The sequence below is a fragment of the Hemicordylus capensis genome, chromosome 4, assembly GCF_027244095.1.
Source record: "Hemicordylus capensis ecotype Gifberg chromosome 4, rHemCap1.1.pri, whole genome shotgun sequence".
Classification (NCBI taxonomy): domain Eukaryota; kingdom Metazoa; phylum Chordata; class Lepidosauria; order Squamata; family Cordylidae; genus Hemicordylus; species Hemicordylus capensis.
The window spans coordinates 167,615,120-167,632,136 of record NC_069660.1 but is presented as its reverse complement, the minus strand read 5'-3'; the positions used below and the strand labels follow the sequence as shown (position 1 = coordinate 167,632,136).

Here is a 17,017-nt window from a genome sequence, read left to right as displayed (position 1 = left end):
CTTGGCTATTGGCTACTGTGGTTGGGGATTATGGGAGTTGTAGTCCAAAAACATCTGGGGGGGCCTAAGTTGCAGGCCTGCTCTAGGAAGGGTTTCTCTATTGGAGGCCTCCCCACTGCTTCTTTCATAATAGAATCTTCCCCTGTCTTAGTGAACCACTTACCACCACCAGTTCACTATATCTCCCTCTGACAACTTTCACCTACTAAGATGAGCAAGCATCAAGAGTGCATGTGGGTGATCTTGTAGTTCAAGGATCTGTGTTACATGTTTGTACTGCTGATGTTAGTGGGTCAACTTGTGTAGCCAGTGGTCATTACAAAATAACCAAATGTACACAAAGTGTTGATTTAACAGTTTAAAATGATAAAATACAGCCTGTACTGTTAATACATAATACTCCTATTTCAGGTCCTGAGCTAGCATTTTTCTTTCACTAAAGAGTGCACATGGAAGATCTGCATCAAAAGCAAAATCCACACAGCTTTTTCTGGAAGGCCTCCCAGCAAGCAAGCAGTAATCTAGTCTCCTATTTGCAGATGGCCCTGGAAGACTATCTGACTCTCAGTTTTAATGTATTGTGTTCCACTTTCATTCCTCTACAGAGGGAAAAAGCAAACATTGTACCAGAATTAGCTCTCCCCTAGTTTGCTCTGGAAAGATGTATGGAAAGTTACAAACAATGTAATTTAAGAGGAAAAAGGTTTATAGCAGTTGTATATTAAACTAAAGTATTGGCCAACGTCTAAATCTGTGTTGTGAAGATATACCACAGGATCACCATTTTCTTTTAAGAGAACTCGAGAGAATACAACACAGGGGTAGGTAGGTGGAAGAGAATCCTAGAGAAGACAGGACTATATGAAAAGTGTGTTGCTGATTGGGATTAAAAGTGAGTTCTGGATCTGAATAGGTTGAATACTGATCTAAATTATTGCATGTATATAAGCTCGACAAAATATATTTGCACATGTGGCTACAAAAATAGCATGTGACTGAAATAATCTCAATCCAGCATTTGCATAGAGGTAAACTTTTGTGTATGTTCCTGTTCATTGGGGGTGAACTACATATCTGGAAAGTAGGAGCTTGTGTGCACAGCCCACAGAGACACATCTCTAAATTGGGAACTACTTTGCAACCTGCTTAAGGGATGGCATACTTTTCATCTGAAACTTTAGCTTCAGTGTAGACAATGTGAAATACAGTATACTTATATTTATTCAAATGGCATTTTTTCCAGAGAATATCTTGCTGTTTTCAAGAAGACTGTGTCATCACATGAAGTCTTCCTTCAACGAATTTCTTCTCATCCTGTTCTCAGCCAAGATCACAACTTCCATGTCTTCCTTGAATATGACCAAGATGTAAGGCACTTGCTTTAGATTATCAGGGCAAATAAGTTTGTAGTAAGCCAAGCAGGATGCCTCTGAGTACCAGTTGCAGGGAAGTAACAGCAGGAGAGAGGGCATGCCCTCAACTCCTGCCTGTAGGCTTCCAGTGGCATCTGGTGGGCCACTGTGTGAAACAGGATGCTGGACTTAATGGGCCTTGGGCCTGATCCTGCAGGGCTGTTCTTATGTTCTTAAGCTTGTACAAGCAGAATTCAAACATTTAAAAAAGAAAAGGGGACATTAAAAAAAGTTCTGTTCCAGTTCGAGAGCACCAAGAAGCACCACCCACCTTGCACTCTCCTTGTTTGCCTCTACAAACTCTGTAAGTGGGGAGAGCTCAGGGACAGTGGCACTTGCATGCCAGGGTGGGACTTCCAGGTGTACTCTGAGACACTGTACAAGAGTAATCCGTCCTTCTTTTAAACATCCGAACAAGCCTGTCACTCATGAAACTGAACACAGTGTGCATGCATACACACCCATTTCTGAATAGTGGTCCAGCTGGAGGAAACTGCCTCTATTTGTTGCTATCCTTTGATTACAAAAACTGAGCAGCTATCAAGAGAGGCCATGTATGATGTGGCTAGTAAATATTGTACAGACCAACATTAAACTTTCAGTAACATCAGTTGGTTGTACTGGACTTGGCTGTAACCAGGTAGTCTAGAATTCTGTGCTATAAATCCAAGTTATATGACTAAAGTGAAACGTTGTGATGAAAAGCAGGCAAAATGTGCATATTGTCATCCTCCTCTAGCAATTCACTTAGTTAGTTATTTTGGGATTCTTTTGCACTAATACTTGTGGAATGAGAGCCAAGAAGACAAATGACTTATTCTGGGGAGAGTCAGAGGGCTATTTGTGTGTGTTTATTGACCTTATCCAAGACCCTCCTACTGACATATTTAGTTTAAGGCACCAGCTTATTAAAATCCAGAAGGTACAAGCCTTTGTTTCAGATGAAACCCTGGATGCAATAAGATTTTCCTCTAGGGCCTCCACAGCTACGGTTGTAGGGCACCGTAACTTATGGCTAAAACATTGGCCGGTGGATGCTGCATCTTGGTCAAATTTGGCAGCGGTTCCTTATGATGGGGTAAAGGTGTTTGGGGAGGAAGCACTAAAAGAGGTATTGGTTGAGTCAAAGGACAAACGTAAGGCCATGCCTCTTCCCCCAGTGCCATGTAGACAAGAATGTCCACCTCCTAGGAGGTCCTTTCAGTTTCAGTACCAGCCCTTTCAGACTTTTTGACCTTCTTTTCGAGGGAGGGAAATTCCAGAGATTCCAGATACCAGCGACCTCAATAGAATAGACAGAGGGGTAGTAGGGCCTACAATCATGGCAGACAGGTCTTTACCAACCAGCCCAAACCTCAGAAACAGCAATGATGCCCCATTGGGGGGGTCTGGGAGGTTGACTGTCAACCTTTCTTCAAAAATGACAGGAAATGACAACGGATCTGTGGGTGCTCTCAACAATAGAGACAGGCTACAAGATAGAGCTAACAGCGGCTCCCCCCAACAGATTTTTACCAACTCCTTTTTTTAAAATTAAATTTTTATTAATTTTAACAATATCTTAACATTCACAACATATTGAACAAATATGGACTTCCCGCTCACACCACCTCGAGAATCACCAACTATAGAATTAACCCTTGCTATAATAATAATTCAAAACATAGATCTAAACCTTACAAACATGATTTTGATCTACCCAACCTGCTAATATTACTAGATTTCAAACCCTGTTGTAAAATCAAAATTAGGAAAATAGTTCTTTAAATATAATAAGAATAGTTTCCAATCTTCTTTAAAGCATTCTAAATTTTGGTCTCTTATCAGTACTGTAAGTTTTGCCATCTCCGCATATTCCAAAATTTTTATCAGCCAATCTTCGTTTGAAGGCAGTTCATTACTCTTCCATTTCTGTGCATATATTATTCTGGCCACCGTGGTAGCGTACATAAAGAATGTTAAATTAGTTGTAGAAAACACTCCTTGCGTTATTCCCAGCAGGAAGGATTCTGGCTTCTTAGGAAATGTCATTTTAAATATTTTCTTTAACTCATTATATATCATGTCCCAAAAGGCCTTAGCCTTCCCACAAGTCCACCACATATGAAAAAAGGTGATTTTTACCAACTCCAAAAGCACGGTGGCTTGTCAAACATTTAGGCCTTCTAGATGCCATCCAACACCTAATGGTTATAGGCGCAATAGAACTTGTACCTACCCAATAACAAGGACAGGGTATATATTCAATTATCTTTATGGTTTTGAAAAAAGGACAAGTATCTCAGGGCCTTATTGGACTTAAAATTCCTGAACCGGTGGGTTCCAAAGCGCAGATTTCACATAGAATCCCTTCACACAATAATGGAAGCATTGCAACATCTGGACCTGTTAGCTTCCATAGCTCTAAAGGAAGCATATTTACACATCCCAATACACTCCATAAGTCATCATCTACTTCGCTTCAAATATTGCGAGGTGCATTATCAATACAGGGCACTTCCATTCAGTCTGTCCTCAGCCCCCAAAATATTTACCAAGGTGCTAGCACCTTTGATTGCACACTTAAGACTGCAGGGAGTTCACCACTTCTGTTATTTAGACCAGGGATTCTCAACGTTGGGTCCCCAGATGTTATTGGACTTCAACTCCCATAATCCCCAGCCCCAGTGGCCTTTGGTTGGGGATTATGGGAGTTGAAGTCCAACAACGTCTGGGGACCCAAGGTTGAAAATCCTTGATTTAGACGATCTGCTTCTGAGGTTTCCATCCAAAATATCGGCGGCAAAGGATCTTCACATGACACTCCATACACTAGGACAACATTGGTTCCTCATAAACAAAGAAAAGAGCCACCTTCTACTATCTTGCAAGATTCATCATCTTGGCGTGTTGATCGATACCCACAAAGACAGACTATACTTCTAAAAAACCCAAAAAAACTTGTATACTGCCCAAACTTTCATCTCTGGGTGGTTAACTTCTACTTACCAGAAGAATGGGTAAATATGTTAGAGGAAGTCACAGCGGTTCTGCCAGCTTGCCAGGCAAGACTGTTGTCCCTTGCACGTCTTCTAGGTCTAATGGTGGCCACACTGGATTCTGTACCATGGACCAGATATCATCTGAGACCATTATAATGGTTTATTCTGAAATTCAGAATACCCATCTCCAACAAAGTCAATATAACCATCTTTGTCCCACAAGAGATGTTGACATCCCTTCAGTGGTGGTTGGTGGATACCAATATCAGACGAAGAAAGGAGTTCCTCGAACCAACTCGTATCATAATTACAACCAACACCAGCAAAACAGGATGGGGAGCCCATTGTCAACACAGAACAGTCCAGGGCACTTGGTCGATGGAAGAGAGGATGCACAACATCAGTTGGTTGGAGTTATGAGCCATTTGTCCTGCCCTGATAGCATTCCTGGCCCTGATTTCAACAGCCATGTGTTAATCAGAACAGACAACACTACCGTGAAGGCCCAAATCAACAGGCAAGGAGGAACCAGGTCGCATTCTTGCCAGACAGAAGCATCCTTGATAATGTCCTGGGTGGAAGTTCATCTAGCGTCTCTCATGGCTCACCATGTCCAGGTGGATCTTAACTCCATTGCAGACTGGTTGAGTCGGGAACAACTGCTACCCGGCGAATGGGCGCTCAACAGGAGGATTTTCGTGAAGATCACACAACGGTTCGGCCCTCCAATGGTTGACCTCTTCGTATTGACATTAAACAAACAACTCCCCAGGTTCTTCACCCAGTTTCGATGTCAACAAGCGGAGGGAGTAGACGCCCTTTCAGTGGACTGGCCTCGGGAACGACTGTATGCATTTCCTCCAATTCCACTCCTGGCCCACAGTCAAGTCTCTAGAACATGAAAAATAGTCTCTAGAACATGAAAAATAGTCTCTAGAACATGAAAAATAGTCTCAAAATTGTATTAAGGGTTATAGCTACATGTATGGCAACAACAACTCAGCAGAACATTCATATGAGATTCAATGAGTAGTCTGGCTAGTGTAAGAACCAAAGTTGTCACATAAACAAGAAAAACAAGTGACTAGTCTTCCTAGTAGCAATAAGAAGGAGAACGGAAGATTGGTCTTCACTTATCATGAAGGCTGCTTCTTGATGCTGGAGCCGAGGACATCTCTCATTGGGCTATCCTTTCCCATGTGCTCCCAGGCAGGACTAATGAAATTCTGTTACTAGCCTTAAGAGCCCGGGATGGATAACCCCGGCTAGTTCTTTTAGGCCAAAAGTGCAAGTAGCACAGAACGAAGTAACTAACCCCCCCCCCCAAAAACCACGCAACACATGCATGGCGTGTGTTGCGTGGCGAAAACAGTGACGAAAACAGTGGAAGATACACTTATCCCACATATATAAGAATAGTGTTCTTGGTTTCCCATGGAGTAGGACAGGACAATTGAAGTATTTTTATTGTATAAACCGAGTGCTAAACAATCAGTGATGAACCAGCTTTCATAACTGCATACCTTGCATGCAATTGAAAAAGCATTTGTATAATTCTTACTGTTAGTTTCATTAGAGACTTCTGAAACATTCATAGAGAGATGTGGTTTCCTGAAAAGCTTCTGTAGTGTCCTCTGTGCTTTCACATTCATTACTAAAAGAAGTATGATCAGGATGTTAGAAAGGAGGGAGAGGTTCCTGGCATCTGGAAAGAGAAATGAATTTGAATGGTTCATGTGCAGTGGAATCCACTGCACAGCTTTCATGGTACTCCTTGATGGTCTTAAGTCATCGCCCTTGTTCCCAACTAATGCCAGATTCCATTTGTTGAAAACTTATTTAGTGACCTTCTATAAAAGTGCATAAAACCTTTTTAAAAATGGATTTGAATTAAAAACCAAAATAAGACTTTTAAAAGTTGTTTGAGAGAAATCTGAATTAAAAGTCAAAGCTGTATTAAATGTGTTAAAGTGGACACTTCCAATATCTTTTAACTCTGTGATTTGATAGTCATGTTTATCTTTAGAGACTGCTTTTCTATGTAAAAGAGAAGAACAATGAAGAAAAATAACATCTGAGGTTAACTATTATAATTGCCACAATAAATTGTGTAATTTGGTTGTCTTACTGGACCCAGAGACTAGCATGCCATTGTGAGTACTAGAATGCAGGAGATGCCAACCTGTATCTCATAAAGATCATTTACTGTACTCAGGGGTGTAGTGATAATTGAGCAAATGGGTTAAAAGAACCCAGCCCCCCCCCCCCGCCAGCCCCTGAGGGCCCTCCAGCTCCACCCCTCCCTATTTTTTCCTTACCTCCATCACTCCGAGAGGCTTCTGGAAGAGGGGCAAACACAGGTCCCCTCTCTCCTAGCTATGCCCCTGACTACACTCATATGGGAAATCTTGTCTCCTCTATCTAAGCCCTCCTAGCTATCTAAACTCTGCAAATATTTTCTCAAATTATTAGAGTGTGATGCAGTGGTTCATATGTTGGGCTAGGAGCAGGGAGACCTGGTTCAAACCTCCCAGTGGGTAATTTTGGGCCAGTCACTGTCTCAACTGTTTGCCCCTATATTGCACAATGTTGTGAACATATCACTGCTCTGAGCTCTTTAGAGGAAGGATGGGATAGTAGGGATCTAACAATAATAAAACAGCATGGTCACTCTTATTTCAGAGCCAGATGGACTGGGGTGAGTGCCAAGACCATGCACTTCTCCCTTCATGACCCCAGCTAGGTATCCTGCAGGTATCCTATTTTATTAAATATTCAGAAAATAGTGATATTCAAACTGATTTAAACGCTCTACAAAACAGAATATTAAATATATTACCCAGTTTGAACAGAACGGGCAACTTATTTTAAAAACCAGGATATTTTCAATTTAGTTGGACACACAAAGGGAGGTGTGTGTGTGCATGAGCTCAGTGCTTGTTCGCAAACCCACAAACCACACTCCCTTAGCTGTTAAGTTATATCTCCATTTGCCCACTGCTTTGCCCTGTAACAACTGTCCTTTGTTTTTGAACACTTGCTACAACCTCATTCTATTATGTTAATTCAAAATTTGCCATGCATGGTTCAAGTGAGACTTGCAACTTGGCCTTGTATTCAGACTTCCTGCTTGTAGTACTTGAGAACTTGGATACATGTTGTAGTTCTTCAGTTATTTAAATAACTGATATATAATGACTTCTTGCTCTATTTTGTTGCTTTTTTGTCTTAGCTAAGTGTTCGGAGAAAAAACACAAAAGAGATGTTCGGTGGCTTCTTCAAAAGTGTGGTTAAAAGTGCTGATGAAGTTCTGTTCTCTGGGGTTAAGGTAAGCTCTCTTCCAAAGTTAAACAGAAGTTCAGATTTACTCAAAGGGACCCATTCAGTTGTCTACCTTCCTATTTTATATCCCTGGATAGGCTGCAAGTCCTATTCCTGTTGCCTGTTAAGTTAACTCAGAGGCAGATTAGATTACAAACTAGGTTATATCCATACAAGTTCTTTTGCGTGGTTTCTGTGAATCACACTGAGTTTCATGCTTGTAGAACTGGGGGGAGAGATATTTGATAGTTAAACTGTCCCCTTTAGCTTGTCTCCTGGTGTACACCCAGGCCTGTCGCCTCAGTCTCTTGCCAGTCACCATGCTGATTGCCTCTTTGGAGCTGCCTCATGTTGTTGTCACCCTAAAGAAAGAGTTTGAGTGAAAGCTTTGGACTTCCACCCCTTCCTCTTTTTTACTTGTATCTGCCTTTTGCCGCTTTCTTTCTTCTGCAGTTTCATCACCACCATCCAATTCTTTTCTAACTCCCCTCCTTCTTTGTTCTAATGACTGGGGTTATGGTTTATGACTTGGAAAATTATAGTCAAGAAATGTGTCACCTGTAGGGGCAAGCTGCCCAGTACTGATAGCTATGCTGTTGCCTCTGCTTATGTATAGAACACAGTTGGTTCTTGATCTGACAAGCACAAAGAAACCGAGCTTCTCAGCTTTGATCCTTTGTAGTAAAGAGCTTTACAGAACACCACTACTGAGGTTTCAGCTTCATCAACAGCTACAGGGTTATCTAACACTGCTGCTGCAATGTCACAATCATCCACTGATCCAGGACCAACAATAGAGTCTACAGTTACTGCCAAACTTGTGTTTAATTCCATAGATCCCTCCTCTATTCCAAGTGGTACCAATACCTTACCTTTGGTACCAAAACCCTCATTCTCGGCTGCTGGGTGAGGACATCTCATGTAGGTTATCTTCCCAACATGCTTCAGAGGGCAGGAGAAACAAGCTAGGCAAAGCCTTTAAAAGGTGGGAGAGGATAGCCCCTCCCAATGCAGTTTCATAAGAACAGCCCTGCTGTATCAGGCCAAGCTTAGTCCAGCTAAGCTCCAGAGAAGGTAATTTCTACCCAGCCAGTTCCTAGCTTTCACTTCTAAGGCCTTTTTCCCTCCTCAGTTCCTTCTTTTCTTCATACCTTGTTGCCTTCCAGAACTTTGAGCCTTTCTTTTCCTCTGCAAAGAAGGTTGGGGGAAAGCTTCATTTTTTGTTTTCCCTAAGTTTGTGCTCTCTCTTCCTGCTGTTCCCCCACCCCCGCTTTCTATGGAGCCACAGAGAACAGGCATCATCCACATCCTCATGCCTAAGGGCAAGAAGCAAGCTCTGCAGCATGTTAAGCAGTTACTCCACACTGCGCTTTTGCATTCTGCTGCTTCGGGCCCACCACAACCCACATAATCCGTGCCTGAGCGAGGGCAGGGCACATCCAGTGCTCCAAAGAGGATCGGGCACATCCAGTGCTCCAAAGAGGATCCATGGCCTCAGTAACCAGCGCTAATAAGCGCTTTCGCCCCTTGTCCCCCTTGGGGTCCGAGGAAAAGCCTGACATTGTCCTGCTAGAGGATGATATTACAACCATTCCCAAGAGTCAGGGAACCTTCTCCAGAGATGGAGTGTCCCACCGCAGGTCCAAATGGGTGGCCGGTCGGACTGCACCCCCTCCCTCTGAAGTGCTCCCTCCAATGCCAGCCGGCAGCAACAACTGGTGTGGCCTACAGGGCCTGGGGGACACAGTGGAGTCACCTACTCTTCCTCTTCTGCCTCCACCTCCTGTGCTTCCTGGGGGCAACGGAGCCCAAAAAAATCCTCCTCCGATCATCCCAGCTCTCTCTGAAGACAGCAGTGGAGCTCCAAGCCTGGCAATTCCAGCTCCTCAAGGACTGGTGAGTCCAGGGCTTTCTGGTCCTCTGAACTCCTGTCCCCCTGCTCTGCCCAGAGGCCCTCTCCTGCCTCCCTCCAACCCGGCACCTACTTACCTCCCCACTCCAAGAATATGCCCATTGCCTGGCAGGCTTTGTTCATGGAGGCTATTCATTCCTCCCTTGAATGGTTCCAGCCCAAACAGCCTGATAAGAAAAAGCATAGGGATAGGGATGAGTCGCATACTGCCTTTTCCGAGTCAGTTCCTTCTTCATCCCCTGATGCTTCTGAAAATCCAACTAAAAGGAAAAAAAACTCATAGGCGTAAGAAGTCTAGTAAACAAAAAAGGGTTAAATCTAAAAAGCAGTCAAAACATAATCACGAGAGCTACAAATCATTCTTCAGATATTACAGATTACTCCCCAGACAGCACCCGCATTGTCCCTGGCAGTGACTGAGACAAGAGGGAGAGTGGTTAGATGGCCAGCAGGTGGAACCCTCCACCCACTCACACAGGCTCCTACTAGCTGATGATTTTTCTCAGTTGCTGCTTAAGGCTCTTCACAGTCTTGGCTTACACTCAGACATGCCAAAAGACACCACTGCCCCTTCCAGGCAGCCTCTGGTGCTACCCACCTCTTCATCCAACAATCCTCTGCTTTCTGAAGTGGTGAAACAGGAGTGGCAGGCACCTTCCTTGCCAAAAAAGGCTGCCTACATTGTGTCTAAACAGTACAGGTTTGTTCCTTCAGCAGCAGCCTTGTTCCAAACACTCGATTTTGGTTCTATTTTGTTGTTTTCCAGAACTGGGGCCATGATTAAGAGGGATGGCTGGGTGCATTCGTATTGTGTCGATAGAGGTGAAATTCTTGGTTAGGCAGTAGATGAACAAGAGCAAAAGCATTTCCGATGCCCCAGTGGCCGCTCTGACTTGGGGCAGTTCTGACCAGAGATGGAGAGTTCTCCCTGAAGGATCCCACTGAGAAGTAGTTAGAGTTGCTAAGGAAAAACACAGACGCCATCTCAATATGCATCATAATCTCCACTGCTGCCTCCATAATATCCAGGGCAGCTCTTCTTTGTTCCGATGAGCTCCTCCAGATCCACCAAGACAGAGACAAATTCTCCTCAAAATCCAAAAGACCCAAGTTTTCACTGCTGATGCCACCTTGGATTCCATTCGATTTGCAGCCACTGCAACCAATATCATAGCCAGGCAAACCCTGTGGCTCAAACACTGGCAAATGAATCAAACTTCTCAGGCTCTTCTAGTGATGGTCCCCTTCACTGCTTCTAAGTTGTTTGGCGATGAGGCCCTCCAAGAGATTCTTATGGAAACCCAGGGGAAGAAGGCCCTTTCCTCTTCTTCCTGCAAAGGTGAGAGGTGCACTCTCTTCAGTCCTTTTGTCCAAACTTTGGACCTAGAGACAGACACCAGATGACCTCGCTCTCAGTGGAACAGACTGTGTTTCAACCCCAGGAACAACATTACCAAGCAGCAGTTTGGACAATAGCATAAGCCCTGTCAGACCTCCTGACTCACCACTTCAGCATGTAGGGAGCGCCTGCCTCATTACTCTCACACTTGGGAGGCCTCCATTTTGGACAGACGGGTTCTGGGCACCATCCAGCATGGTTGCAATTTTGGAAGGTGTGTGTAAAATAAAATAGACAGTCCGCCCCAGAGACCGCTTCCTCTCAACGCCCCAATCCAGGTCTCCTCAAAAGCACGCAGCCCTGCTGGTGGTAATCCAACATCTCCTCAGCATCTCCACCATAGAGTTCCAGTGGGGCAGGAAGGATGGGGCATTTACTCTATCTTGTTCACTGTGCCCAAAAGGAACAATTCCTCAAGGGCCATTCTAGACCTCAAGTATTATTTGTGAAGTGCCTACCTTCATGTCCCCATACATCAGGACCACCATCACCTGCTCCATTTTTGCCTACAAAGGTCTTCACTATCAGTAGGCAGCCCTTCCCTTTGGCCTCTCCTCAGCACCTTGGATCTTCACAAAGACCCTGGCTCCGCTAGACGTTACAGGCCTTTGCTTACCCTAGACGACCTCCTCATCTAGTCACCCTCACAGGTCTCAGCCCAAAGGGACCTCAACACAACACACTTGACCCTGTCCTCCCACAGCTTCCTCATAAACATGGCCAAAAACCTGAGCCATTTTGGGAAGGGCATTATATAAATCAAAAAGCAACCTGGTGCCCTCAAACAAAATTTTACACCTGGGAGTCCTCATAGATACCCTGAACGACTGCCTATTCCTCCCTCAGGACCAGACAAACTAGTCACTCATCCAACAGATTCTATCTCCAAGGTTGGTACTACTGCTCACCCTGACTCAACTCCTGGGGCTGATGATTTCCTTCCTGGAAGTGGTTCCCTGGAACCACCTCTGCCCCTTTCAGTGGTCCCTCCTCCCTCATTAAACATCCATTGCCCAAAAGCAACACATCAGACCAGAACTTTTACCTTCAGTCAGATTCCTTGCTCTCGTGGCTTCAGGCCTCTCATCTGACCAAAGACCATCTGTTACTGGATTTGCCCCGCACCATCATGATGGATGCCAGTCTGTTGGGTTGGGAAGCTCAGTGCCACAACCTCGTAGCCCAGGGGAAATGGTCCCTACAGGAAGCCAGGCACAGTATAAACTGGTTGGAGCTTCGGGCCACCCACCTGGCCTTCCAGGACAGGATACTTCACCACCACATCCTCATTTGAAAAGACAATACAATGGTCAAGGCCCATGTTAATCTCCAAGGGGGGGAACTGCTCCTTGCAGCTGAAGCAGTTGTCCTCCTGTCCTAGGCAGAGACTCTGTCACCTCTCTTCTAGCCCATCACGTCAGTGGATCCCTGAACACTCAGGCTGACTGGCTCAGCTGGCAGGATCTCCACCCAGTGGAGTGGAAACTCAACCCTCAGGTGTCCCAGCAGATTACTCTCCACCTGGGCTGGCTGACAGTGCACCTCTTCATCTCCTGGACCAATTCTCAGCTCCCGAGGTGGTTCTCTCTTTCCTTGCAACTGAGCAGAAGTGGTGGACTCTCGTGTCAGCACCTTATCTGCAGGAGCTTCTGTAGTCATTTCTCTGGTCCTGCTCCTTAGCCGCCTACTAAGCTGCAGTCGCCTGCTCTACATAGAAATAATTCTTGTGGCTCCCATCTAGCCAAGGCGGCCCTGGTTTCCAGAAATACTTGATCTCGCTGTAGGAGGGCCTTGGTTCCTGCCCACAGTTCCAGGTCTCCTCAGCCAGGGGCCAGTAGTGCACCACGATCCAGTGTGATTCAGGCTTGCTGCATGGCAACCAAATGCAACAAACTAAAGTGGCACGGTTACACCCACAAGGTTTTGGACACCATCCTTGCATGCAGAAGGGCCTCAACCAATCACATCTACCAAACTACCTTGAGGACCTTTATCTGCTGGTGCCGCCAGCACAGCATCTCTCCAGGAAGCTGTGGGATCTCCCAGCTCATCCATTTCTTACAGGATGGACTTGGCAAGGGGATCAAGGTGAATACCATCAAATATCACACAGCTGCTTTGGCCTCCCTCTGAGTCCCATCCATGGGGAAGAGTGTCCAATCTCATCCTCACCTCTGTCATTTTCTTCAAGGCGCTACTTAGTCTTCTTGTCAAGTAGTCTACAGGTTTCCCTCTTGGGAACTCCACAAGGTACTTCGAGTTCTGCACGCTCCACCCTTCAAGCCCTTAAAATCTATTCCTCTATGCATGTTCTCCTTCAAGCTCATCTTCCTCGTTTCCATCATGTCTGCAAGGAGGATCTCAGTTTCGGGCACTCTCCTCAAATCCCTAAGTCTGCATTTTTCTTCTTCTTGTGACTCCATGCATTTGATCCCCATCCCATTTTTTCTACCAAAAGTTTTTCAGTGTTCCACAGATCCCAGGACGTGGTCCTTTCTGCCCCAGTCCAACCACACCCAAAGAAAAGTAGTGGCATAAACTTGACGTGTGTTGTTGCCTGAAGACTTATCTCTCCAGGACCACTGCTTTTCAATCAACTGAGTCCTTTTGTTTCATTTCTTCCAGCCACTATGGGTCAACAAGTGTCTGCAACTCTGGCTCGTATCAAAGCATGCATTGCCCTGGCATATGAAGTCCAACATCTACTGCCACCCTTGCGAGTCATGGCTCAGTCTACTCTTTTGGCAGCCACTTCTTCAGCTTTTTTCACCAATGCTCCCCTGGATGAAATCTGCAGAACCGCCACATGGCCTTCCATGTTAACAAAACACTACAAATTAGACACTACAAACTAGACCTCTTCAATTCAGTTTGGCAGACATGTCCTACAACAGGTCCTTCCACCCCTATAGCCAGGGATGCTCCCATTGTAGGACGCGTCTGCCAAATGCAGCCTGGGCTGAATCAGCTGGGGCATGTCCCACATGAGATGCAGCTGAGAAAGGAGCATTGGTCACTCACTGAAAGTTTCTTCTGGCTGCTGTTATTGAGGACATCTTGACTCACCCTTGGGCATCCACAGCTACTGGTAAGTGTATCTTCTGTTTTTTTCCTGGTCTGTAACTTTCCCCCCTGTGTTTGGTTCTTGTTTTCCCCTCCTTGCCTTTCTAGAAGCTAGGTTTGACTAAACAGAACTGGGAGGGGCTATCCTCTCCCACCTTTTAAAGGCTTTGCCTAGCTTGTTTGTCCTGTCCTCTGGAACATGCGGGGAGGATAACCCACTTGAGATGTCCTTCACACCAGCAACCAGAAGAAGCCTTCATGGTGAGTGACAAGTGCTCCTTTCTCAAAAGCCAAGAAGAAGGAACAGAAACAACCAGACCCACAGTAGCCAGCTAAGAAGAAACAATGCCTATGACTCTGCCACCTTTGCTTCCTAAAAAGAATACAAAATCGGACCCCCTTTTTAAGGGCATATTTTCTGTGCTCAGAACTCTTGAAACATCCCCTTTAAGGTGGAACGTTTCTGATGTCAGAATGTTTTGCACATCTCTAGTTTACATGGCTCATTATATCTATTTTCTCTCTGAAAAATTGTCTACTGTTGATTTGATCCAGCAATCTGAAGGAAGCTGCTCATGTTTAGAGATATGTAATCCCTCCTTCAAAAACACAACAGCTTCATTCAGTTAGACACACTGCTCACTGTGCCTCAGGAGCCATATCAACAGCTGTCTCTTTGTGCAGGCAACCATTTCACAAGACAGAGTTCACATTTACTACCAAGTCACCCTCAACAAGAGCTAAGCTACCATCTGGTGCTAAGAAATCCTGACTTGTACATCGTAGATTCAAAACAGCTGCCCTTTATTCAGTGGTGGTACCACATAACCTCAGACAAATGGGTCCTCACCATCATTCATCTAGGATACAAAATAGAATTTACTGAGCCGCCTCCTTTTGTAGGGTTATAAATGAAGCTACCTACTCCACCTCTCTTGGAAGAGATCTAAGCCCTTCTGACCAAGGGCAGCATTCAGAGAGCATAGCATCATCTTTGCATTGGGTTCTATTTGAAACACTTGACAGTCCCCAAAAGGGACAATGGTCTTCACCCAGTTTTGAACTCCCGGAGACTCAACACGTTAGAGGTATTGCCGCTTTTGAATAACTACCTCCATAATTCTACAGTTACTCACAAGGTGTGTGATTCACCTCTTTGGATTTCAGGGATCCACATTCCCATTCATATCCATCATTGGAAGTACTTGTAGTTCAAAACTGGAAACTTTTTCAATATTCTATGCTGTCCTTTGATCCAACATCAATGCCAAGATAAAAGCTGAGCAGGGTCCACCACATGGCACAGTGGTGGCTCAACCATGTAACACTCTCCTTAACGTCTCATTTTGTTATTCCTCAACTGGACATTGTAGTGGCATGTTACTAAGGGGCTGGGGAACTCACTACATTGGCCATTTGCCTTAAGGAACATGGCTTTTGAGCATGGCTTACTATAACACCTCAAGTTTCTGGCTATGTGGAAAGCATAGCAAGAGTAACAGGGCTTTTAATCTCACCTAGTAGGCAAACACAATCGTTCAGATCACACTGCTGTGATTACCGATGTGAATTGTCAAGGTGGGACAAGGTCCAAGTGCTGCCTTTACCTCGTGATGTGGGAATGGTGCATTCACAGCAACCTCTTCATTACAGCGATCCATATTCCAGGGAAAGAACACCTTGGCAGATTCCTTAAGCAGACAGCATTTTCCATCTCAAGAGTGATGCCTCCATCCAGAAATCATCCCCAATGTATTCACCTTCTAAGGCACTCCAAAGGACACAGTCTTGTCCCTACAGGTGTACAAAATCACAATTGCCACAGCTTTTGCAACCAGGAAGGAGATGGGGATTCAAAGCAGATGTTCTCCTACTAGATTGGTCCACCAGCAATCTCTGCCTGTTTCCTTCTTCCTGTTAATCCTCAAGGTCATCCTTAAGGTTGGACAATGCAAGGGGCATCCTAATTCGGGGGTCATGGTGGCCCAGATAAGCATGGTTTGCCCTGCTTCTAACTATAACAAGAAAGGAAACGGGGTCCACGGAATGGAAAAGCAAGAACAATGGCAAGAAACCCGTGGACAAAAGAAATAATGAATGCAATAAGGAATAATATATATGTGTATTATGAAAAAAAATGAAAAACACATTATAGCAGACAGCCACATCGGTAACACATAAGTGAACATGGATAAACATAAGGCCATATAAAATTACAAAATGCAGTAACAAAATACACAAAACCATATGTGCAGATGTCCAAATGGAGTCCAAAATGTCTTCGGATGTGGAAATGTAAAAAGTACATACAGAGCAAAAGGTAAATGCTCAAATCCAGAGGAAGGGACTGATTTGGACATCTGCACACATGGTTTTGCGTATTTGTTACTGCATTTTGTAATTTTATATGGCCTTATGTTTATCCATGTTCACGTGTGTTAGCGATGTGGCTGTCTGCTATAATGTGTGTTGATAGCTGGTTTTTCATTTTTTCATAATAGCAATAGCAATAGCACTTACAGTTATATACCGCTCTATAGCTGGAAGCTCTCTAAGCAGTTTACAATGATTTAGCATATTGCCCCCCAACATTCTGGGTACTCATTTTACCAACCTCGGAAGGATGGAAGGCTGAGTCAACCTTGAGCCCCTGGTCAGGATCGAACTTGTAACCTTCTGGTTACAAGGTGGCAGTTTTACCACTGCGCCACCAGGGGCTCTCTATATAATACACATATATATTATTCCTTATTGCATTCATTATTTCTTTTGTCCACGGGTTTCTTGCCATTGTTCTTGCTGCTTCTAACCATAGCAGGTCACAAATATGTCCATTACATCTCCCCAATTGCCCAGATCTCCTCTCCATGGACCACAAGACAGTCCTTTACCCCGATATCAGTGATCATCAAGGAATTTTATCCCTAAT

At 44.6% G+C, this 17,017-nt stretch overlaps 1 protein-coding gene across 6 annotated transcripts in view; it reads left to right on the top strand.

Annotated features, from left to right (window-relative positions):
- SNX5 (sorting nexin 5) overlaps positions 1–17,017 on the top strand; it is a 96,413-nt gene that overhangs the window by 41,541 nt on the left and 37,855 nt on the right. For all 6 annotated transcript variants that reach the window (XM_053246954.1, XM_053246956.1, XM_053246952.1 and 3 more), the window contains 2 exons: positions 1,244–1,367; positions 7,626–7,721. In XM_053246954.1, coding sequence (XP_053102929.1) covers positions 1,244–1,367; positions 7,626–7,721 — 220 coding nt within the window. The remainder of the gene's footprint in view (positions 1–1,243; positions 1,368–7,625; positions 7,722–17,017) is intronic.